This window comes from Camponotus floridanus, unplaced genomic scaffold, assembly GCF_003227725.1.
Source record: "Camponotus floridanus strain SB8 unplaced genomic scaffold, Cflo_v7.5 scaffold21, whole genome shotgun sequence".
NCBI lineage: Eukaryota > Metazoa > Arthropoda > Insecta > Hymenoptera > Formicidae > Camponotus > Camponotus floridanus.
In genome coordinates this window covers 526,520-553,900 of record NW_020229337.1, presented here as the reverse complement: position 1 = coordinate 553,900, position 27,381 = coordinate 526,520, and the positions used below count along the sequence as shown (strand labels likewise).

Sequence of the window (27,381 nt, the reverse complement as noted above, 5' to 3'; positions counted from 1 at the left end):
AAAAGAGACGAAGAAGTGATGCGTGCAAAACAAGAACGATGATTGTCGATCGAATTGAAAAAGCATCCACAGTAGCGGTATTATCAGAGTGAAACTGTCAGTCTAAAAAAGATAAAAAGAGAGAATGAGAAAGAAGGAAAATGAGAAAGAGAGAAAGAAAAAAAGTAGCGAAAGAAAATGATGAAAGATGAAGAAAATCAGTTATGATGGACGCGAATTCTTTTCAATCTTCTTTGCTCTTAGAGATGAGCGGTTTAGCTTGAATGCATTATTATGTTTGCACATGTTCATAGATGCTTTATTTATTATTTTCAGTCTGTTGAACATACTTTTCCTTGTTCAGCAAAAGAATAGAATTTCCTTGTTTTCTTGTTTTATAGAGAAAAATGCGAAATATGACGGACCACAGAAGTGTGTTATTTTATTATTTTAGCTCGGATATGGCTCTCATACACACACAAAAAGTGTTTTGTAATAGAATGATTAAAAATTTTAAATTTTAAATTAAATTTAAATTAAATTTAAAATTTAAAGTTACTTATTTTAGGAAAATTAAATTTTTCTCTCTTTAATGTTAGCTCGACAAAATATTAGTTTAAAAATAATAAATTTATTTAATAAATATTCTTATCGTTATATTGCCAATTTTCCATAATATTTGAACAAGTTGTATAAGAAAAATTATTTTATTATATATTATTTCGGTTTTAAAAAATATTATTTTACTGTATATCCTTCACAGTAAAAATTTTTAAAAATAAATATTATTCTGATATATCCACACATGCGTATATTTGTAATATCAAGAATGTCCGAATAACAATATTCTAATCGATAACTCAGGCTCGAATAGTCAATTTTCGATTTCAAGGCATCCACCTTTGCAGGAAAGACACGCGATTCGCACATATACGTATATATGGAAACCAGAACGCGCTAGTGTTGCGTATGCTAGGCTGATGCAAGTTCTCTCGAAACTTTCATCTCACGTTTCTTATCCTTCCCTTCTTTCTTCTCCTCGTTCGTACGAGCTTCATTTACAATTAGTTGTTGATGGCCCCTGATACCTCTTTAGATTACGACTCGTCTTAACAGTATAATGTTAAAGGTCAAAGTTTTAACTTCCCCTTGATGATCAAGATTTATCAAGGTTTATGATATGCGATGTCCATGACTACCGTTCGGTACTTTCAGTGTGTCATATTTTGTTGAAATAATACTTGAAATATTTTAACAATTTTATGAATGATTGAAAAAATGTAAAAAGAAAAAATGTAGAAGATTATTATAGATAATTTTAAAAAATTTAAAGTTCTCTCTTTCTCTTTTAGATGAAAAAGTGTAAGAAAAATAAATGCAAGGTCTTTAAATAAAACACGAAAGGTAATTATAAAAATTTTTTAAATATATAAAATATAAAAAATATATAATATATAAAATATATAATATATAAACAATAAATTGTTTATGAGAATTTAAAAAATATTTGCTATTTGTTGAAAATGTTAAAATTCAAATTAAACTATTAAAAAATTATTCAATTGTGATGAAAGTTTAAATTAATTTGAACGTTTAAAATTAATTTCTTTTTTATAAAAATGTAAACTGTGTGCAATATAAATATAATTCTTTAAATTAATTATCGAGATTTTATAAAAATATTTAGAGAATTTTTTTTATGTGATTTATATATATCTTTTCATATACCAAATATTAAAATATTAATTATTAATGGCTATTGCAACACAATTACGTATTTTGTATACGTTCTGCAGAATTGCGTTCTACAATAATCGCGAAATAGCTCGGATATCCTACATATACGCGATAATAGCGAAATGCTGAGGCACTCATGTAGCATAATAGCGAGTCGACATGCTCGGCTTACATTGCTCTAACAAATGAAGCTGGATATTTCACGAAGCGAGAAATTTACTAACGTTATGCGTTCATTCAAAGAAAAAAATAGAAAAAGTCAGGATCAATTTATATAAAACTTCTATATAAATTATGTTTATAATGTGATATTATCTAATTTTCTCGAATTCTACTCTTTTAAGATATTTAATATGAAAAAATGTAAAATAATGAGAAAAGCTGGCATCTGTAATTAAATTTTTGCTAAGGAAAAATCGTTTTAAGTTCTTCAAAGAATTTATAAATGAAGTTTGCTGGGATACGTCGCCCAACATTCCATAAAAAATTCATTTTATCTTCAGCACGTACGAAAAAAAGAAAGAAAAAAAAGTAATATATAAAAACAGTAATATATATATATATATATATATATATATATATATATATATATACATATATATAGCAAGGGTCGTGTTGTAAAAGCGAGTCTTGTACAGTCTCCGGGAAGCTCTCAAAATGACTGGCATAGTTCGCATACATGGCGATGCCTAAGAGTTCGGGTTATTCAAAGAGACGGTAGCGCATCGTGTCTTCCTCGCCGGAATCTCTCTTCCTCCCCTGCTTCCAATCTAGATTATTTCGACGAGTAGAGAATTGAATCTCACTTGTAGGAGTTGCGAAAGGATTCGTTTCTTCGCGCGCATCAAAGGCGAAGAATCGGATGTGGAATTCATTTGCGATAGTCTGGAATCTCTGGCCAATATCCGGCAGATTTTCCCGGCTTTCCAGTGGTATGAATTTCGTCTTAGTAAAGAAGGAATATATTAGAACGATAATAAGAACGAAATTACAAAGAGGCATAATTTCATATCTTGATCTATTCGTAATATTTTCGAGAAATTTTTACTTTTTCAAATTTTCATATTTCCGTGATATCTTAAATGCGTGATATTTAAACAAGCATTTGAAAAAATATCTTTTTATAATTTTTATATTTTATATTTATAACATTGAGCACACAAACATATATATTTTAATATATGTAATTAAATATATATTTAATTTTTTTAAATTAATTGAACATTGATATTATACAAATTGTTTTTCTTAACTTTATTTAATTTCTAAATGTTTTTGTGACCTGTTAAATTTTGTTAGAAACAATAATAATAATAATAAATTCAAGTAAAATATTTTATAATGTTATTTAAATCTTTGTTAATAATTAAATGAAAATTTAATAATCGTTTAAACTCCCCCTTCTCTATTTCTCTCTCTCTCTCTCTCTCTCTCTCTCTCTATATATATATATATATATATATATATATATATATATATGTATATATATATATATACAAAAAATTCAAGATGCTGTTGTATTCTCCAGGATCAATAGATTAATACGAGTATATTGATCCATTATTGATGACCGTCCTTCGACTTCGTGCTGCATCGTTTTGTACCCGTAATAGAGCAATATTGCGATTCTTTTGCAATGCTCTTTAATAAAATCGCATTATATCGATTAGCATTATAATCATTTGCTGTTTATAATAGCGTTGTTTATAAGTCATGATATCTAAGAATATATTATTGCATGAAAAAACGGTTTCGAGACGTAATTTCAGTTAGTGATGTAATATGCAATTATGCACTTTTTGTCAATGTTAATAAAAACTCGAATAATATTCAAGTCGATCCGCTTATCATGCAAAATTGAGATTGAGAAATTAAAATGTCGTGCTCTTTGATAAACGCACGAGTCTCACTTTTTGCTGGTTATGCTTCTTTTGAAAGATTTTTATTCATGATTTATATATTACTTGAGCAATCGCATATAGTAATTTGCAATCAAAACGCAAAAACTTTTTTTCGTTATAACGAGTTGAAATACATTTGCAGATTTTTAAAAAATTATTGATAATGTGACTGACGACATATCATAATTTTTCTAAGAATTGACTATAATATATTAGTAATAATAATTAATTAATGATATTTGATCAATTGCGGTTACTTTGAGTATCGCGTACATGCATCTCTGTTACATGATAATATTGCAAATGCGTTATATCAAGAGCTTATGTGCTATAATATATATACATATATATATATATATATATATATATATATATATATATATATAGATCAATATCTTGAAATTGGAGCAGCCAATGCTATTCTGTACGGATCGAAGATAGAGCGATAAATATAACATTCAAATTGCAATGTATCAAATCCATAATTCCTAGATCTCTTTTGGAAATATGACGATATTGTTACATTTTAAATATTTTAAATCTCATTTATATATTCTCATTTTATTTCTGCAATTTATTTCACATTTAAAGTTTCAGTTATATTTCGTTTCACATTTAAAATTTTATGAATGACAAATTGAATCCACTCTCGTTTGGAATACAAAAATCGTTTCGGCGAATACAAAAAATGTTTCGTAAAAATTTATGAAAAAAAATTGATAGAATCTTGATATATATATATATATATATATATATATATATATATATATATATAATAGTTATATGTAGTTTATATATTAGTATTTATTATATATATAGTTTATATATAGTTATAGCTTTTTTCTTATATATTTATCCGGATATATTGCATAAAGTTCGACAAACATTTCACGAAATACTCCATATTCCATTTGCATCGTATTAATGCATTTCCTGATCTGCACAAGATTGCGTAACAATGCCTTGTTCGTCCCGCGAGGAGGGACTCGAAATTACAGAGCACAATCCCGAGTCACGCATAATACCGAATAATCGTGCGTAATGGAATTCGTACCACGTTGCATGACCGATGACCGTACACGACAATGTATCGAACCGCGTACACACGTGTGTATTGTGCGTGTGCTTGACGAACGTGCCAAACTTGGGATTGACTCGCTGTCGACAATGTCAGTTGTATCGTTGTAAAGCTAATGGAATAGCAACGGATATATCATGGGAGACGAGACGAAGGATATCGCGATCGATATATAATTATTGTTCTGGATCGATATATAATTATTATTGTTCTCACGAAGTTGTGAAATTAGGGTTTCTTGATATTATACATATTATATATGAGTTATTTGAAGATAAATAAGATAAGAAAAAATATAATTTGAGTTTCGTTGAACAAAATGTTTTAAATTTTAATATACGAAATTTATTATAATGGAAATATATAAACAAATACACATTTTATCTCTAGATAGAAAGAATCTTAATAGTAAAGTATCAGAATGAAATAGAATAGAATAAAATCAAATCTGTATAGAAATTTTATTATCTCAAAATTTGGATAATGATTTAATGCTGTCTTTACAGCTTTAATTGGATAATTCTTTTTAAGAGGGTTTTGGATACACAAGCTATTTTATATTTATTAATATTTTTATACAATTTTATAAATTTAATTAATTAATCTAGTTAAATTTATTTATTTGTATATATTGCACACACACACACACACACATTTAAGAGAAAAATAATGAAATAATTCAAATTGACTTAAACTACATACTAAGAACATTTCTTTAGAAAAGATTACTGAGGAAAAAACATGTATTGGAATATTGTAATATTTTTTTTTATTTTTTTTATTTTTAAATTTTTATTTTTAAATCTTTTTTTCTATTTTTATCCACTTCAAGAGAAGAAAAATATTAAAAATTACGTATAACATTTGGTTAAGCAATCATTCAATTATCTCCGCACACGACATATCACGAAAAACGTCATTCGGTTTCGTGAAACGTGTTCGACAAGTACATATTGTCAAATGCAGAATTCCTGTCGATGCCAACTGCCTCAGCAAGAGGATGAAAAGATGAAGTACCAATCGATGAACAGAATGAAGAAATGGGCGAAAGAAGATACGTGAGAGATGCGAAGACAGCAGCTGTGACGTCAAGGTTTTTTTACATAGATCTTTTTTACAGATCGTCCATTATCCCGAAAATTCCATGTCGCGTTTTAATGAAAAATATTCCGCCACTGTTCGATTTCAGAGTTGGTCTCGATTTTCGCATTTTGATATTTTTCTCTGCCTGGAAAAACGTCGACAAATAAGTGACATTTTTTTTTGCATTTTAACCGCTTTAACGGTTAATTTCAATGAGATTTATTTTCAATTTTATGTATAGAACGTTCCTAAAAAGTAGTTATTTTTTATATAATACTTCTGGACTGTGTGTGTGTGAAATTGTAGTTAATCTTTTTTCAGCAAAAATGTGAAGAAAGTCATAATATTTGTATCATTAATATATGTATATTAATTATTGCGAGCAAATTCGGGATCAATTTTTGTGTAAATTGAAATCTAAACATATCGAAAATTATGCTGGTTTTAATCGATGATTTATATCGCGACGAAAAAGAACCGATCGGGCTACAATAGAGATGAAAGAAGGGACGCGCGACCACGTAAAGTTTTGCAACGTGTCCGTTAAGCCGGGCGTGCAAAAACTCGCAACTCGGCTTCCGAAGAACATTCGTGCCAATTTCTCTCGTCAATCACCTCGGATCTTCGCAGCAGTTTACTCTTGTTCCAAAGTTTCTTTCGCGTCGCGAATTTTTGCGTCATCGGCAGTTCTGTCGATTTTGACAACCGGTCACTCCTCATGAGAAAAAAAGAAAGAGAGAGAATTATCAAGCTTGTAGTTTTTTAACCGCATCTAGTAATTTCCTAAAAAATACATATATAATATACATTTTTTTATTAAATTGCATTTTTTAAATTAAATAATAAGTACTAATATAAATATTTCTTTTCATTTAATAGTAATTTAAATGTGTCATAATTCTCTTGTACTAATATAAATATTTCTTTTTATTTAATAGTAATTTAAATGTGTCATAATTCTTATCTTTATAAATTTAAAATCTTGTTTCTCTAAATTACTTTTTAAGACATTAATTATTTTTTATATTCTTAATTTTTTTTGTATTTTTTTTATCCATCTATTTCCATTATTTTATATTTATATATTTTTCAATCAATCCGCACACGTACTTAATAATGCTAATAATAGTAATAAATTATTTTCTCTTTTACTTAATCTCTTTTTTTGCTTTTAAATTACCTTTTTATCCAGTATACAATTATCTCGTGACGATCTGCTTTCGCTGGTGCGTTAGTTCAATTCGTAATCCGATGCGGCTGATAGATGCGGGTAATTTACCCAACGGGTGGACAGTTGTTTTCCCCGATTTCTCTCGATTGATTGGCAATTTCGTCGAACGCACGCGAAATCGATTCGAACCACCGCTGTCTAAAGTCAATCGCGCGCTAACGAACGCATAACGATCCCCATTAATCGAATCGCTATCTCGTTCTCGTATTTTTCTATCAGAGAAGTATACGCGCGCGAACACTTGCTATATTTTCAAATTTAATCCAAAATTTTACGTTTCGATTTCGAACACGCAGACTTAATAATCTTGAATCTACAAATTTTTAACACTGTGGGAAAATTTACAGTATGAAATTAGTATTTTCCGGTCAATTTTGCTTTCCTGATTAATGCAGAATTACTTAAACTTATCGGATAATTTCCCTCATTCTCCCCATCTTGAAATCGACAAGAAAACTCCTCGAGTTTAATTCGACTCGCATTTTAGAATGAATTAAAAAAGATAAAAATTATCATAAGATTATTATTTACTTCTCATTTAACTTTTTTTATTACAATTCTTAGTTTTTTTATGGCTTTTCTTACTGTAATATTATGTCCACAATCTCAGAAAATATTCATAGAACATTCTGTAGAAATTTTAAACTTCCGTTACGTATTATTGCGAATTACGTTATGTATTATTGCGACATCTTTATTTCGATTTGTGTTTCAAAGTATCTTTTTAAAAAAACGATAATGATTTTTCGTGGTTTGCGTCCTTCGTTCTAATCCGCAGAAATGCAAAAAATGATAAACACATTAAATTGACTAAGGAGGGTCATTATCTTTGTTACGAGATTATCCGAAGTTTGGGATCTGCAAGTTTAGAATCTCCCATGAAATTAGGTGGCGAGACCTTCCCGTCCCATGTTTCTGGAACGTGCCCGAGCAACGCATCAATTTCTTGGCGGCTATGTCGTCGGCGGAGATGAATACTAAATTACTTCGCAAGCTCGTACGACAATAGCCACTTTAGTGATATTTAATCCGATATTAAATTTGCCTATTATATATTATATATAAATATAATTTGATAAACTCAAAAAACTCTTAATATGTCGGTTTTATCCTAAGCTCTGCTTTTATTTGCGATGATGTATTAAGTATGTTAAATTGAAACGTAAGCTAAGGATGTTGTTTCCTAAAAATCTCAATCCGAGTTTTGATTATACTTAATATTAAAATATTAAAATATTAAATAATAAATTAAAAATCTTTTAATATTAAAAATCCTTTTTTATTTAAATATTCTCTGTGATGATGTTCATTAATTAAAAATTTTTACTTCGATACGAAATTCATAGTCCTTTCCGAGAAACATATTTCTTTTTTTAATCTTATGTTCGACGAGAAATTTTTATCACAGAGAGAATTCGCGGATCCTTGGATACTTCTGATATCTCGCGTCCATAGCTCTAAAGTCTTCACCTTAACATTTACTTTCATCGATCCGAAGTTCTTGGACCCGCGATTTTCCTATTTCTATTCGTCGCGGGTTCGTCGTCGCGAAACGTGTGAAAATAATCTTTATCCTTTCAGCGTGTGTGGGACCCGGTTCGGAAGCGGAACCGGAATCCGGGCCGGAGGCGGGAGAGAGAATGAGAGAAAGAGAAAGAGAGAGGGAGGGAGGGAGAACGATGGGGCAAGGACGGACGGGGATGCGCATGTTCGCTTGCAAGGGCGAAGCGCCGCTATAAACCGTTCCGGACGGTTCATATCGCGGCGCGCTGCCACTGCGGCAACACGTTTTCGCGGGTGTTCTCGCCGAAAATCCCGCCAGCTGTTGTCCGTCTTTCAGCTTCGTTGATTCCGATCTCGTAGCTTTCCAAGGACTCGGAAAGCCGGAAATACAACGTCGCGATTTGTAACACGTACACAGTGAACGATCGCTCAATTTCGATTTCACATGTTTTGAGCGTGGCGCGGAACTGTTATCACGAGAGTTGTGAGTGAGAGACGAGCTCTTGAACGGGAGAAAGCTGGCGAGGCAGATTGTGACGAGAGAGAAGATCTCGGAGCTGTTGGAGCTGCTGGTACTGCGCTGGACCAGAATGTCATTCTTCAGGAGTTTGTGGAAGAGCAGCTCCAAGCATAAGAGTGAGTTTGATCGGTTGGAAAGGGCGAGTGTATGAGATGTGTTAGGGAAATCTTGAAAAACGCGAGTTGCAATGATGAGGCAAACAAACATTTCTCGTGATGGTTGATTCAACACATAATATTCACGATCCAACAGTAAAAAGGAAAATAAATAAGGAAATAAAATATTGGCGAAATATAATAGATATCTCATGTTTTCAAAAGACTTTTAATCGTATATGATCTGCATATTTGACTATTTTTATTAGCATTTATGTTTATTACTCCAAAAAAAATGCAAAAATATACGGTTTATCAAAATCATCAAATCATTACTTTCTCTCGTAAAATAGTCTGATAATGGAATAATATTTAATTAAGAATTTTGAGATATTAAGATCTGAAAAAAAAGTAAAAATGTTATATAATACTATCAATCATCCATAATTGAACACGAATTTCAACCTTGAACTGTGAAATTTAATATCTTGCGGATATATCTAAATGCGAAAAAGCGAGCGTAAGTTGATTGATTAAAACGAGATGTGGGTACCAATTGGTGTAACGTATCTACAGTTCAATAAGATTTTCGAAATTGATTTTCAACAGCACTTGAAGGTAAATGATCCAGTATGGTTTGAGTGAATACTCGTTCACAACTAATCATTCACGGCATGAAAGATTGAATTGATTTAGTTATTTGTTTCCACTCGTTTTTTAGTTCGTCTATCTTTCATTTCGTAAACTGTGTGTAGCAAGATTGTTATTTATTACTTACTTTTGCATGATTCTCGTATCCTCTAACTTATGATTCTTCTTAAAAAAAATTATTGTACAATTATTATAAGCATGTAATTTGCAAAAAATAAATCATAAAAATTGCAAAAGAGAAAAAATTAGAAATTAGAGAAAATTAGAAATATTAAAATTATGAAAGTTTAACGCATTGAAATAATATATTTATTTGTAGTATAATATTAATATATAGACAAAGAATTTTACATGCGAGTTGCCTTATAATATATGTAAGTTGTCTTATATTTTATATTAATTTTGATTGTATTTATATTACAATTTTATAGTGAGCAGACAAAAAAAATAAAGTTCCAAATAAGTAATAAGTGCGTATATTGCGCTATTTAAATTTGATATTGCGCAAAATAATATATGCATCATAACATAAAGAATGCGTTTCAAAGAGTAAAGATTAAATCTCGAGGTGGTCTAATTTCTCGCGCGATAAGTTTGTTTGGTTTAGGGAGCGATAAGACGTCAGTGAATGCGACATATTCGTCATATATTTTACATTGTGTATGTTTAACCCTTGCCATTCATTTGCCTTTCATGATGATAGACTGTTAATTTCGCAAGCGTCTAATCTGTTATCGTTACACATTTATACAATTTGATGATTCCGATGATTTTATATCTATCATTAAAACATATTAAATAATAATGATTGATATCGAAAAAAAGTATAAATAAAATTTATGAGTAACTAAAAAATATAAATATAAATAAATGAACAAGCTTTGATAAACATGTGATCTTATAAACCATTTATTTAAAAAAATTAAAAGTTATTAAAAATAAAATAACATTGTAATTTCCAATAATAATAATAATAATAATAATAATAATAATAATAATAATAATAACAATAATAATAATAATAACAACATATAATTACATAATCATAATACAGAAAAAAGTTATATTACATATTATAATTATTTTATTATAAAAACATAGAGCATCAATTATCGTCAATTATTTAATTATTATTCCACATCTAGTTTATTTTAAATATGAAAGATATTTAAAAGAATACACTTTTTAATTATATCATGAAATAGGTGATCATTATAACGCCGTTTTTTTCAATGATGGCTTAATTTATGATTATCGTGCATCTTCTGTTAATTTCAGTAGCGAGCTTATAATAAAGATTTCACGAATGCCACTTTCCTTCCTATTCGTAATGATTTCACGTGCTTGGCCTACCAAGAATAAAAATTAAACGAGGCTGTCTGACTGTCAGGGCGATATTGGCAACGTGACTGGCTTGGTCCTCTCATGATGCTTCCAGCCGGGAAAACTTCACAGAATGACGGATGAAGTATGAATATTGTAGCATATCGCGAGCACAAAGAGGACCAGTTTGATTAATTGAAGGGATTCTCCGGGGGAAAATGTTTTACGCGACGCGCAGATGTCGTGTTTTAATGGAAAAATACGTAACGGTAGCATAGGAACGATTTATACTGCAATATGAAATGAAAATTAAAAAATACTTGTATTTATACGTATATGTTTAAGTATTATATCTCGTATGTATGCAATAGGAATTTTATTTAATATGTTTTGTCAAATAAATTATTTTGTAATTTATATAAAATTTGTCTTAAAAATATTCATATTTTTTAAGCAAAAGAAACATATCTATTGCGTAATTCTCTGTGAAATATGTTTGTTCCATATAAAATTAAAAATTCCGTATAAGATATTTACGTGTGAGTTGTAACACGTCATGTTATTTACGACGCAACGTGTTAATTATGAATTAGAGAAACTCCAATTATGTTTTCTTTTTAATATTATTTTATTTGATGAAAAAACACGGTATTAAAATCTCTCCAAGAAAATCCATGGGATTTTAAAAACGTTGAATGAAACATTTTCACATGAATATTAGTGTATCGCACAGAAAATAGGCATTATAAAATATATATGAAAATATACATTATAAAATATAAAATATAAATGTACATTTTATTAATTACAAAATACGTAGAAATATAAAATGCAAATCTCATATATATACATATATATATATATAAAGTTAATATTGATTATTTTATTTTCGTGAAAAATGTTATGTAACTTTTGTTGTGCAAAAACTTAGCTTATTTATCTTTTTAACAAAATTTCAATTTTCATCGTTTGTAACAAAAAACTAAATACGAATAATGGTATTGTTCGAAATTGTATAAATGTACGTATATACATACATACAAGCAGATAATAATAATAAAAGCATACATACAAGCAGATAATAATAATAAAATACAACAAAGAGAAATATAGAAATAACTGCAATGAAATATTTTGAAAAATCACAACATATATCGTATAAAATATTAATAAATAGTAATAAGTTAGCAATTTTTATTTTCCAATTAATTAATAAAAAAGTAATAGGAGTCTTAAAAGTTAAATATATAGATTTCAAATTAATTCACACATTTTAATTTATGCATATATATTCTTTATACTTATCTCGTTATAAGATTACTTCTAGAGATGTAGTCGCTTTATCTTATGTCTTATTACTTTTCCTTACTTCTCGTTGCTGAAATGGACCCGACTCATTTGCAATAATCGTGTGTTTATTGAGACGCTCGGTAATTTTGCAATTTCCCGCAAGCTCATTTGGCAAGATTAACGGCGGCTGTACGCATGGCTGTGAAATGTCGGGAAGTGATAACAGAGAGCCGCTGCTACAGCGATGGCATTAACTGCAGCGGCGTATCGGCGTTGTTAACGCGATTATTCGCAATAAGCACCATAATAGAGCCTTTAAGATTATGGTAATGTATGCGCTTGCACGCGTTATATGCGTAATGTGATTCCTTCTATACTAATTATCGATCATAAAATCTACATAAATCCGACATGTATCACAGGTGCTAGGGACGGGAAATGTAACGAGAATATCGAATTTAATATAATTTGATTTTCTGAAATTATATAATAGTATTAATTATATTATTATTAATTATATGTATGTAGCCATGAATTATATTCGCAAATCATGTTCTCCATGAACGTTGATATCTTCAATGTTGATCTTTCATGTAACAATTGATTATCATATTTTACGAATTTTCTTTTATAATTTTTTTTCAAATGTATATAAGTTAATTATTTAAAAAGTTTTTCAAAATTGGTTTTTCAAGGGGTTGCGAGTTTTATAATATAAAGTTCAAACAAGTAAATTTTTAATAATTGACATATTATTGAAAATTTTTCTTATTATCTTTTTACTGTGAAACAAGTGAAGTAATTGTTCATTCGTAGCAACAGTTTTTCAATACTGTGTGACAAACTGCATCGTTGTCGTCTAGATTTCCTTTGGGATGTAAGAAACTGTCGCGTTGCAGTCGGCAGCCTCGAAAGTTACCACTGTTGTAGAATGTCATGGCAATAGTCAGCAGGATATTAGACGTGGTCGGTATTGTGTTGGCAAGTGTGCCCATTTAGGTGAAGCTATTCTATTCAACAACGAGATATTTCCATGCATCAGCTTGAGTCAAGGAAATTTTGATAGCATGCTAATGTTCTATCGTTTTAGATTTATGAATGAATCTAAAACATGATAAATGAGACTTGTTATTTCTCCCGCAGCTATTATAATGTAATATATTATCGAAATTATTAATGTAATATATATATATATATATATATGTATATATATATATATGTATATATATATATGTATATATATATATATATATATGTATATATATATATATATATATATATATATATATATATTTGTGTGTGTATGTGTTAAAAATATGAATTATTATAAGTAACAATTTATTTTGAACAATGGATTATGTTATGTAAATATATTTATATAAAATATATTTATTATATATAATAAATATATTTATTATATCTCTACGTAATTATTTTCCTATTTTCTGTACATAATAAAAATATTCGCTTATCTTCAGATTATTTCAAATAATTCAAATTTTTCTATATAAATTATTATACGAAAGCAACATATCTCTTTTCTCGTGTAAAACGTACATCTACATAACACAATTTCCTCCGTCAACTTTTAAAGTTTGCCATTAGACTTCGATTCTATTCCGCATAATCTAACATCAACGTTATATCCATTCTGAATAATCTAACATCAACAGACAATGAACAGCACATGAATATTCGTTCCGTCGCGTCCGTTGCGTCATCGGGTTTAACAAGCGCTTCATAATCGTAATGTTAATATTCTCCTGATTATCGCTATGCGATCACATGTGCTCCGCGAATTATCGAAATATATTAATAATACTATCATTAAAAAGGGATATTGCATTGTTATCGAAGCGAAGAAATGTAATTTTGAGGTAATATCGCGCGCGGGAAATGTAAGCATACAAGCGTCCTTTAATGGACCTCCCTAAAGTCCGCCAGTGGTGGTTAAATTTCGCCGTGCTCCAGTTACGATCCTACATGCAGCGCGTATCAACGTGCAACGCGATATGCAAATAGCCGGACCATCGGTGATAATGAACTTGCTTCTACAAGTTATTCCGCGCGGTTATTATCTACAGAAGTCCGCGGCAAAGATCTACTGGTTTAATGACGGAGGGATGCTCGAAGGGATAGAAATAACATATCCGTACGCGAACACCGAATATTCGCGACATATATTTAGCGCTAAACACACATATGTTTAACTTTTTTTATATTTTAGATAAGAAAGAAATTTTTTTTTATAATTTTATATATCATGCATATTTTTATGTACAGATATATTTTGTATATTTATGTATTTTGTATATTTTGTATATTTTATTTTGTACAATTTATTTCTTTAAATGTTTTCTAGAGTATATAACATACATATACAAACTTTGGTAAAAAAAATTTTATCTCGATTTTTATCGTAAACTATAGATTATCTAAAACGGACTTCAAAAGGTTAAGAGATCGTGAAAATCGACATTATTGTCAATTCTGTCAATGAAATTAACCACGTTTTATACGTCAAATGCAGAATTGGAAAATAGTATCCAAAAAAAGAAAACCCTTTCCACTATACCGGAAATAAAATTGTAGAATAATATTATGATAAAATAAGAGATGTAGAAGAGAGAAAAACATGTTTTTATCTTTAAAAAGCTCGATCGTGACATATTCTAAACTATAACTATGCGAAATAAATTATCTAGGATTTATATTTGAAGCGTTGATTAAAAAAAAGTATAATTTCAAATAATAAATATTTGTTTGGATCCAGATATTGCAGTTGTAATAATAACAGACATTGTTGAGAAAAAGCTATAGCACAAATTTGATTTTTATGCTATAATTCTATTGCGAAGGCAAAATGGAGCAATCCTCATTTAATTCGAATACAAGTTACATCAAGCATCACTTTATTACTGTCTTTTGATAACAATTGCTTGTACAAATCTGGCTTCAAGAAAATTTATTAATTATTTTGAAAGTTATGTAAACCGTGAAACTATTTTCGAAGATATGACACGAAGTATAATACATTATTACATTTTGTTTACCTTGATTAACAATTATTTAATTATTAATTGTTCAGAAGAAAGGAAAGAATTAAAATATATCGCGATATATTAATTATTATGCCTTTTGTAGAAAGTTAATAAATAAAATATAATTTGTGATAATTTTAATTTATAAAAAACTGGATGTAAAAGATAGAGAGAGAACCTAACGTGGAAAATATTTATATTTACATTTGTGTCCCGCATTTACAGATGTATCGCATTTCTAATAATAAAGTAAAAATTGTTCAAGGGAAACATTATATCATTATCTCACATGACGCCATATACCATATTAGTGTCAGCATAAAAAAAGAATGCAATGCGACTGTGTTCCTGTTTCGAATTTCACGCAACGTTGTTACTGAAAATGCAAAGTATACTTATATTAGATCTGGTTACATTTATTGTTCTCTTTCTATATTCTATGCTATTTTAGCATCGAATATCGAAAGTTATTTAATGGTGAAGATTTTAGGTTAACATCTTTTCTCTTTATTAATTTGAAATGGATTTTTATACAATTTTAATTAAAGTTTTACAGAAAAAGTTTTACCAAATCGACCAGATTTATTCAACGTTGCAATTTTTAAATCACTTTCCTAGCGCTTTAAAAATTCATTACTTTCCAAGTTACGTATTCTTTGTGATTTGTTTAATATTACATGTTATATATAAACTAGATTTAAAATAATATAATTTTCATAATTTTCTTCATTAATCGCAAATGATATTTAACTGAATTTTAAATTACGATTCATAATTACCGGGTCGTGAGAAATTTTCAAAATAGTTTCGGCATCATACCGATCCCGGATATGAAATTCAACGCGTTTTGCAATGAACAAGACTGTAAAGTGCTTGCATGAATTTCGAGATAAATTCGCACATTTTCGTGCGAGATATCGGAAATTAATCGGCGCGTTTTCCGTGTCACGCTTACTCCAAACTCGATAATCTGTCGGTTCTCGATAAGCTGTAGCGCCAGGTGCTTTTCGATGTCGAACTCATATCGAGTGCGTGCCCGTCCGTTTCCGATGACGATGTATAATTCGTTTCATACATTTATCGCGCGTTACCGTGCAAATTTCGTGCTACGTCACGGCATTGAGATCCGGTATTTGCAAGCGGAAAATACATGATTAATGAGAGTTGTGAAAGGAGGGAGTACAACTCGTTGCTCATATAGCGATATCGCAACTCGTCAAAATTGCGTGTACGAAGCGAAAAATTGAAGGGGAGATTGCCTACAAGATTATCGATAATAATATGAACCCATAAGCTTGACACATTAATAAGTCACATTTAACATTAAATGTGACTTATTAATCTCGGATTCCTGAAAAAAAAGACAAAGCGAAATGATTGCACTGAATGATAAATGCAGAATATAAAAATGCGATTTATAATCAATTGTAGTTTCTGATTCATCCTGTACATTATCGTGATGAATATCAGCGTAGACCGCCGCGAGATAAATTCGCAGCTGGTTTCGATCGCCGTCGCATAGAGTATCACTCGATAATTAAAGGGCGATTGACGTTAACAATCTCTCTCTCTTTCTCTCTCTCTCTCTCTTTCTCTCTTTCTCATTTGCGTCATAATAAAATTACCATATCCAATCACGCGTTCTTCACAACGTGTTTTACTCATGGCACTATAGTGATAGAAACGTGTAGCAGGTATCTTCGATGTCGCGAGATGATATCAAGAGAAACCTGTCTGTTGTCATTTGCAATGAAACACATTAATCTACCGTCACGCACTGCCGACTCAATATTTTCAATCTTATTACTTAATAGGAATAGAATTTTGTTTTTTCACTTTATCTTATGATAAAAATAGAAATGCAAAAGTAATGTAATTTATAAAATATTATATATAAAAGTAATATAAAAAAGTATTATAGTTTTCTATTAACATTTTAATTGGTGCCTATTTTCGATAATATTATCGAAATTTAACTGAATAAAGATTCTCTGAAACATTACTTGCATATCATTATTAATATATTATTTATCTTTATCTTTATATATATATATATATATATATATATATATATATATAAAGATTATATATATATATATATATATATATATAATTTTTAAATTTCATGTTAATAATTAATATATAACAAATGTCACTAATTTATTAATGTAATAAATAATGAAAGACTATTAATAGAGAACTTTATGACAGCCTTTATTAAAATATATGAGACCGTTAATTTGACGTACATGAACATTATTGTAACTGAACAACGATCTCTGAATAATAATCTCTAATTCATTTAATAGAAGTATCGATAAATGATATTAATCATAATTAATATATAATCTATTATTGAATTTATTATTAGCATTTGCCTGTCGACGTAATGTTAAATTGTCAATGATATTGTTATCACAATGATCCAGATAAATGAATTACTGGAAACCTCGATAAAATTGATTCAGAATCAAAAGCTTTTTTGCTTTATTTTTTTGCTTTATTGCTTCTTTGGGCGTGTAGAATCTGCGAAGAATGCAATTTTATTTCCCACACATGTCCAGTATGATGGATGAATAGTACTGATGGATTCGTGCTCACGTTGTAAGGCTTTCACACGCCATATCCGGCTCAAAGCTTTCAGCTACTATATTAATGCTAACGTTCAAACAAGCAAAATAAATCATTCGAAAATCCATAGAAACTATACATTATAGCATTATATTTTTATTTTATTTTAACATAATCTGTTATAAAATTAATATAATTTATTATAATTTTATTAATTACGTTTAACTTAATATTTTTATTTATATTTTATTTTATTTACATTAATAAGAATAATTACGTTATTATGATAATTTATTTATTATGATTATAACTACGTTAAATAATTTATACATTATAGATACACATACACACACGCTCGCACTACACACATATGTATTATAGGAAGAGAGAGACAGAGAGAAGAAAGCATATGGACACTATTATAATATATTTACTAGAAATAATTATATAATACATATTATTATATAACATATTCTATATAGAATATATATATATATATATATATATATATTATTATTATATAATATAGTCTTTGTGTGGAATATTTATACTATCCAATTGCGCAATGTATGAAACATGATCATTTGTCATGCAATACGAGCCATATTATTTGACAAATTCAGTAGTTTGCTAATTAAAGCGCTATATTTGAATATCGTGCAATTTTGGTTAGACAACGACAAATGATATCGTCTATGTACAGAGAATCAACTTTTGGTTCCCCTTCACATTTCCCCTTTAGCTTCGTTAATTAATTTTTATTGACATGATGTTCCTCTTTTATTATATACTAGCAAGGCCATGGAAGAAAAATTGGTGGTAATATTATGAAATTGCTATGTAGTTATCATTTTTATTATTATTATATACTTATTGTTAGCTGAAATTACAAATTTTTGATAATCAAAGGGAATTTTAGACGTGTAAATTGATCAAACATCTAATTATTTTTATTTATCATGTGATATTATGTGTAATATAAAATTAATGCGAAAGAAAATAATGCTTTTCTCTGTAAATTATTCATTATATAAATTTTGTTCATAATACAACATCAGAATCAATATATGTGACTGCAATTATTTAGTATTTATATTTAATATTAATATTTTTAAATTTTATGTAAAAAAATCAAGAATTTTATATTTTTTCATAAATTTTCCTCAAATGTCGTTACTTTGCTACCATTTTCGCATAGAAAATGCAAGATGAGTATGTAAAAGAGATGCGTATATGAATCGCATTCCGCGAGATACGTTAGCGTTGCTTAATTAATGACCTCTCGAAATAATATTTAATTGAGGCTCTTTTAAGTGCTCGCGAATAATATCATTTGGATGTTTACCACTCCGTAAGATCGAAAGAGTCGAGAAGCTTTTTCGCTCTTAATATATGCGCAATCGATGCTTGTGCGTTTGCTTCGTATCATCGTACGTATATGACATGCATTAACGTTTCGCCAATATTTGGCGAGAGAATGATTAATTAACGGACCAATCATGAATTATTGGTTTGATTGTCAAAACAGAATATAAATGAACATTTTGTACGTGTTTACGTTTCTCTCGGTCTCTTATAGCTCTTTTTGTGAACATGCATAAAGTCTGTGATTCTCCTAGGGCGACAAATCGTTTTTATTTTAATTTAATTTTATCTATAATTATCGATTCTTATTTTATGTAAAATTTAAAATTTATATACAGCATGATCAAGTGGCAAATTGTAGCGAATCATTAATTAATTAGCACAAATTGTCGATGCAAAAATATACTTTTTTACTGAGAGTTTTTCAGATTACAAATTCATAGGGACGCTCGCAGTAACATCGTAATTTATCACGTTCGCCAGACGCTCTTTCGGGTAGCTAAATTACAATCGACGATGGTTCATTAATTATCGACAGCCCGGTCGTTCTCAAGGTCGATATAATTGATCGTGACTGTCTCGGAGAGCTTATTAAATCGCTTCGAGAGGTGGAAAAGCCGCGCTGGTATATCGGAACATCCCTTTTCCTCGTTCTTTAGCCTCGTGGAATACATTTGGATGCGTCTCTCCTTTTCTTCAACTCCCTCTCTCGTTCGATTAACGTCATCGTAATTGACTTAAGTTCCCGACGTCGAAACTCGGCGACGGCAAATAAACGAGCCCTTCCGCGCAGGCACAATTTTATTCCAGTCGCGCCCGGAATCGCAGAACCGCGAGAGAAGCGAGGGGAGAGAACTCGAGGGTAGCGCACTCGGCACTCAATTTAAATACAAATTAAATGACAGCCCCGGCTGCCTCTCGGCTACCCGCTTTGTCGAGATTTCTAGCATGGAAATTCGATTTGGCCAAACTAATTGCCGCGCGTTGCGGCACGGCTCGTCGTGTGGCTACTTTTTACGTCATACATCGCGGACACTGTCACGTGGAAATAACTTCGACAAGATATTTCGAGGTTTTTTTTTCGATACGGAGTATTCTTTCGGTATGTTGTTTTCCTCAAATTTTACTTATTAGCATCTCTGAAAATATGAATAATATGATTCATTCATAGAGATTGTGAAAAGAATATTATTTTTTATAATATAAGACTATAAGAATAATAATTTTAGATTAACTGACTAATTTTAATTAATATTTCTTATTTTTTATGTACATTTTTATATATGAAAAAGAGAAAATCATAAAGCATATGCACGTAAAAGTAAATTTATTTATGATACTTATGAAAGTATACATACACACATTATTTTTTGTAAATATTTCTATATAAATAAGTAACAATTTCAATTTATGATTTATGCAAAAGAACTAATCTTTAGATGAAAATTATGTTTAAGTAGCTTTATTTATTCGATTCATTTAAATAGGTAAAGTAAATCGGATTTAGCATCCATACATGAAAACTGTATGTGTTGCATTCATTAACCACTACTGTTAGGAAAGCAAATGCATATTGGGTGAATTTGGCCATTTATCAAATAAGTCGGTTTCGCCAATTTCTAGTGCAAACGACAATTGCGTTGTTCTTCTTTTTCTTAAGATATTGCGACCTTTCTTCATACTTTTTTTCCAATCACACATCCTCTTCAAACTTATCCTTCTTTCCTTTATCGTCATCGTCATCTTATTCCTTTCCTCGTTTCCTTATTCTTCAGTTCTGTTTTTTTTCCTCCTCTTTTCGATACGTTCACCTTCGAAGAAGTCGAGACACATTTCCGACATTTTTGCTTCTTTCCGATTCGACCGCGGGCTCAATTTTATCCGGAAAATTCTTTTCCGTGGTCTTTTGTGGCAAACAGGGGCGAGAGGAACGAATAAAACTGCCGCGAGAGACCAGGTTACTTTGGTATGCCTCGAAAGATTCTATCGATCTTGTCGACCTCGCGAGATAGTTTTTTTCTGTTACAGCGCGTTTTCTTTTCAGACATTCTTTTAGAACACGAGAGAACATAAATGTTCTTTTCAGAAAATTTTGTAAAGTTTTGACTGCTACTTCGGTACTCTAACTGAATGTATATAACTTACATGCATTAAAGACAGAATATTTTATGATAAAATATACAAGAAATGCGATGGAAGATATATTTTCAGTAAGATAAATAAGTGAGAATTGCTTCTGATCAGTACAAATGTTTTTGACTCGATTCTTCTAAATTGTAGAAAATAAATTAGAAAGTTAAAAAATCAATATAAAGTTAATACATGCTAAAATGGCAGAATTTATTTAAAATGCAAACATAACTTTGTTGAGAATTTACTTGGAGATATGATAAGCTAACTTTCGCCAAATTCAACATCTTCGCGCAATATTCCATGACGTATTACGAGCCTTCCAAGACCTTCTTACTTCGGATCTCTTCTTTTGTTGAAATGGAAGATTGCCGCGCAAATTTACCGTTTATTACGGGATTGCGTTAATCCCGCGGGAACATGGGCGAAGGGTTCTGGGCTTTTATCCCGTCGTTTTGTAATCTCATTACAACGCGGCGAGTTGCGGTAGCACCGGCTGGAAATAACTAGAACAAATGTTAGATAGTAATGCCGCCGGTATAACCGGAAATGATACGATAGAACTCTTGCCTGGATATATCAGGACGATCTTCTGACGGCACATGGAGAGATTACTGTTTTACTCTCGCTGCGCTCGCTACTCTTATCTATTCTCCGTCTATAGAGTTGTATCTCTGCAAACATATTCAAAGTGAGAGTGCCCCGAGATGCAAACTCTGAGTAAACTAAATCCGACTAAGAATCCGATCAAATTTTTATATTTTCCTTTTTCAATGGTATGCAAATAATGAACGATTTCTTGAAGTCAATTAAAATTGACAGTTACTTTTATCATTTTAATTATTGTTTATTTTTGTTACATGAAATATAATCTGTCACACGTTTCCAATCTATGAAAAAAGACATCGAAATAAAATTCTAAAATATTTCCAATTTGTAAAGATATCAAAAATTTTGCATATATATATATATATATATAAAATCGATTTCAAAAATTAATAAATAATAAAAATAAGTATAATAATTAAGATTTTCTTATCAATATATTAACAACTATTATATAAAAAAATCTCATGTTCGTCAAATCTTTATTCTCAATATTCGCAATCTTTTCACTATTTTTTTTTATCTCGTCTAATCGACTTGGTCCAATGTTTGTCTACAAACCAACCAACGACAGGAATTAGCTGAAAGGCTTTGACGCGTTACGTTAGAGCGCCCAGGATCGATACCTCGCAGAAGTAATCTGTCCCTCGTAATAGGATTTCGTCGCGAGTCCTTGCTGCCGCGTTTCCCTCTAGGATTAATTCGTTGGAGTTACACTCGACCCTTGCGCCTGCATGTCCTTCCGAACATGATTAATAAGAGGATCGGATTCAAGCATATTACTGAGAAGACGATATTCTGCAAAAGGAAAGTTCTGCAAAGGAACGATCTTACATCGACTGAAGATAGAGCCTCGAGCGTTAGCTAGCTATACAGAGTGAACTGCATATGATTAGCAAAGATGTGGAAACAAAATTGAATAGATATAGAGAGGCAAGTTTTGAATATCTGATTATATGTGAGTTTCAATAAGATAATGGAAAAAAATAAGAGAGAAGAACAGTTTTCCTCAACTAACTTTTATTTCTCAAAAATATGCATATAAAAAATTTAACTAGGGGTTTCTTATATGTATATTTTTATTTCGTTATATTTATTCTCATTTTTTATAAGTAATTGAGAAACATCTCGGCTTATTCTAACATAATAATTCTGGATTAATGAAATATTTAAATTTATTTTTTATATAAAAAAATTGAAATTTATAAAATATATAAATAAGTAAAATTAAAGTAAAATTAAACTTGCTTAATATTCACGAAAATAAACTGTTCCCATTTTATTATGTATATTGAAGAAGATCTGTATATTCATATGCAGAAAATTCGAATATTTTGCATAATATTATCTTGAAAATACAATGTTTGAGAGAATAATAATACTATTATATAAATAAAAATAAAACTTTTACAATTACTTTTATATTTGTTACATTATTTTTTGTTGAAATTAATTTAGCCTTTTTTCTTATATAAAATTCATTCAGATCGTCATAATAAAAATATCTCACCATAGTTATCAATGTTTTTAAGATTCGAGCTTCGGTAATGTTAACAATTCTAAATTATAAAAGCATCGAAATCTTTTACACATGTCAAGATGTTTCTAAATTCTAATTCTAATCTAAGCTAATTAAGGTTGATTTGACAAGTGAGATTTAACGTTTAGAAAACAATTTGAGAAAAAATTTTTGGTAATTAATTAAAATTTTGATATATCAAGCATTGTAGTCTCAACACAAACGTGCTTTTTCATGCTCGCGTAAAGCAAGACGACGGTATAATTTAGGGCCGTTTATTAACTCACACCGCAAGGTCGTAAACACAGGAGAACGACGAGTTACGGAACACATGGTTGAAAAGGACGGAAGGGGCGTCGGGTTGCTTCTCGTGCTCGAGCACATATCTCGCCTACAAAGCCCGGGTTCGCAACCCTACGAACTAGAGTCCTTTCGTCGGAACATACTTGCGGATTTAACTTCGCGCTTTTGAAGGACTTCTATGTGCGTAGTACGCGAATAATATTATAATGTGTGTGTGTGTGTATGTGTGTGTGTGTGTCGAACATATAGATGCAGGAGGAATGCCTCAACAAAGCGGCGCATTGTACCGTTTCATAAGTCGTTGTTTCGGAATGTTCGAGTGGATCGTTATAACGTTCGGACGAACGGATATTTAAGGAACGCTCGTCTGCTTACAGTATTAATAGTTACGCTATTCAATAGTAACAAAATACTGGAATGGAATATATAAAATATAATTATGTATAACGCTTTCCGTCTAACTTTCTGTATATTTTATATATTCCTCTTTTCAGGATGATAGAATTAAAGAATAAGTTTTAATATATTTTAAATGAATATTTTAAAGAAAGTTATGAACGGAATATATGCATAGATAACTATATGAATTATATATATGAAATATATATAGATAACTTTTTAGAGACGCATCTCTCAAATGCTAATATAAAGTAATAAAGTAATGCTAATAATGCTAATATAAAGTAATAAAGTAATGTTAATATAAAGTAATAATTTTAGATTAATTGTGTATAATTAGTATTTTAACTTTTTATAATGAAATATACATATGCTTAATCTATATTTTATATATATATATATATATATATATATATAAAAGTATATATAAAAGAGGGAAAGAGAGAGAGAGAGAGAGAGAAGGAAGAAAAAAAGGCATGCAGCATAAATATAAATTTAAAGATTTGCTTGATTATTTCTAAGAGTACTTTTCCCTTTTTTTAACATATTAAAGAAAATTCAGATATTTATGAGGGAAATTTGGATATTTTATGTAATGAAATAATATTTTTTAAAAATAAAACTCTTAAAATAAAATAAAAATGCTACTCTCTAATCTAAATAAAATAAAATTGCATTGTTTTGTTTACATGCAATTTTAGAATTTAATTTTTATCATTCTATAATATTGCATTCAATATATTTTGTTCGTTTATATTAAAATAAAAATATCTTATAATAATGTTAATATATTGCGCTTCTAATCGTAAGACATATTTTATAATTTTCAAAAAGTATGAAAATATCGAGATTTTTTATAGATCTTTTATGTTCTCTCAAAAAATGTTTCTAAAACTGTCTTATATCCAATATTAATTACAAAAAATATATATTATTTAAATTAAAGTTACATTAAAGTTTATTACAAGATTATTTTAAAGTTTAAAATTTAAAGAAAAAAAATTAAAAGTACTATATTATTTGGATCATATAAAATGTTAAAAAATTGGCATAAATTTTCATCAAATTTTTGCATGAGGTAAAGAGTTCATTCTAAATTCATTGCAAATTCTCATTCTCTATTATTAGCAATGCTAATGTACTTTCGACAAAGAGCTATAACTCTTGTTCCGGCTCCTCTATGGTGAGCTGAAATAAAAGATGGTAGAGCCCAGAGGTCTGGCGGCTGGGAGATAGAACGATTTAACGGATCTTGCGTAGCCTCAGGGGCTGAAAAGAGCGAGACAAAAGCAGGAGGGCTCGTTCGTCTAGAAAAGCTAGGCGGCAGCGTGTGGAGCGAAGCGTGGAGGGTTAAAGTGCATTCAAGTTAAAGCGAGACACCGAGGGTGGATTTTTTGCTTCTTAAGCCGCTTGACAAAGTCGAGAGAACGACGAGTAAAATGTTTTGGAAAACTGACTCCGACTTCCTGTCGAAGCTCTGCCGAGAGCTTTTATTTCTGATGCAGTTTTTTTCATATCAGCGCGAGATACTTTAATTGACTTTCATCGTGACCTGGAGTAAATTTTGTTCTATGTGTGATTAGATTGAGAATATATAGATCGATTTGGCACGAGATGGAGTTTCTCATTTGCGCGAAAGATTGGATCTTCGTTCCGGCAATATGGAGGCGATCAGGATGATTCGTAACAGTCGTGTGATAAGAATTCTCTCATAAGATAAATGAGCACTGCATTAAATAGATTGCTTATTATAATTATTGAGTTTAGCGCACATTAAGATGCAGTAAGAATCTAATTAAGGCAGAAATTGGTCGTACTTTCTCTACATTATCATTTCCTTAGCGCAAGTCTGACTAAATATTATCTTTCCCTACTTCTTCATTATCAATCAAATATTTTATTATCAAACATTATATTCTTCTTCTTCTTCTTCAAATATTATATTACGAAATAATAATTGTTTTTAAAATAGAGTTTATCTGGAATGAAGATTGTGATGATTTAATTATACTTGACAACTTGGAAACTAGTTTTTGTAGTGAGAGTATTTCAAAGTTATTTTTCATAGAATTAACATTTCTTTCGAAAAATAAAGCAAAAGTTAAACTAAAAGAAATATATACTTAGATTATTTATACAATTTATTCTTTAGAAGATGTTGGAATTTAATTTAATTAATTTAATATTTTATACATGACATAATATTTTGTACTTAATTTATAAAATATAAATAAGCAAGAGGAGAGATTCTCTTATCCTTAATTAATCGATTCGATTACATATACATATAATTGCATCTGTTTTCATGGTTATGCATTATCAGTCATGTGTCACTTTTAATATCGTATAGCTTGAGAATAATCTTTGCGAGAAATGTATGTATAGATATATATATATGTATGTATATCTGATTGATCGGATAAATTATATACGTTGCTCGAGGTTGCTAATTACGCAAATCCAAAACTAGACGCGGAAGTTCATTTACTTGCCTATACGCGTGATCGATTACTCATTTCCGACCGATCGCTCGTAATCCCGTTCCGAAATAGCGCCTGCGGCGGTAACGTACGGTAAAAAGGTACGAAGGTACCATCCGATTGGCAGGAAGGTGAACTCAAAGGGGAAATAGACGGGGAGAAAATCCTTTTCTTTGAATTGTCCCCTCAAGACGAAGAGTAGGAGAAATTGCTTCTCGCGTCGGTATTGTCGAGGATCTTTTCTCGTTCCCAGGACAGTCTTTCTTTTTCGGAATATCTTATCGATAGAGAGAGAGAGAGAGAGAGAGAGAGAAAGAGAGAAAGAGGGAAAAAAAAGAGAATTTGACGCTTCTTCTATAAAAAAAATTATTTCGAAGGAACAAACGAAATTTTGCGAACATGAGCGAATGGCGAATTTTCCTTCGGTCATGCGAATTCTTTCCTCAGATTCGGTGTTTTTTGATTTTCCAAAAATACCTTACTCCTTTTTCTGATTCTAAATATTTTTCGGAGAATTTTCTTGAAGATCACGATAATTGACGTTTTTCATCTGGAAAAGCTTCGCGATAGAAACAG

General features: G+C 30.0%; 1 protein-coding gene across 3 annotated transcripts in view; it reads left to right on the top strand.

Annotated features, from left to right (window-relative positions):
* Positions 1 to 27,381, top strand: part of LOC105253065 (low density lipoprotein receptor adapter protein 1) — a 77,927-nt gene that overhangs the window by 27,653 nt on the left and 22,893 nt on the right. The window contains exon 1 of one of the 3 annotated variants that reach the window (XM_011260834.3): positions 8,761 to 9,148. The exons of the other annotated variants lie outside the window; for them this stretch is intronic. Coding sequence (XP_011259136.1) covers positions 9,103 to 9,148 — 46 coding nt within the window. The 5' untranslated portion in view covers positions 8,761 to 9,102. Of the gene's footprint in view, positions 1 to 8,760; positions 9,149 to 27,381 lie in introns of those variants that run through there. 3 annotated transcript variants of the gene reach the window in all.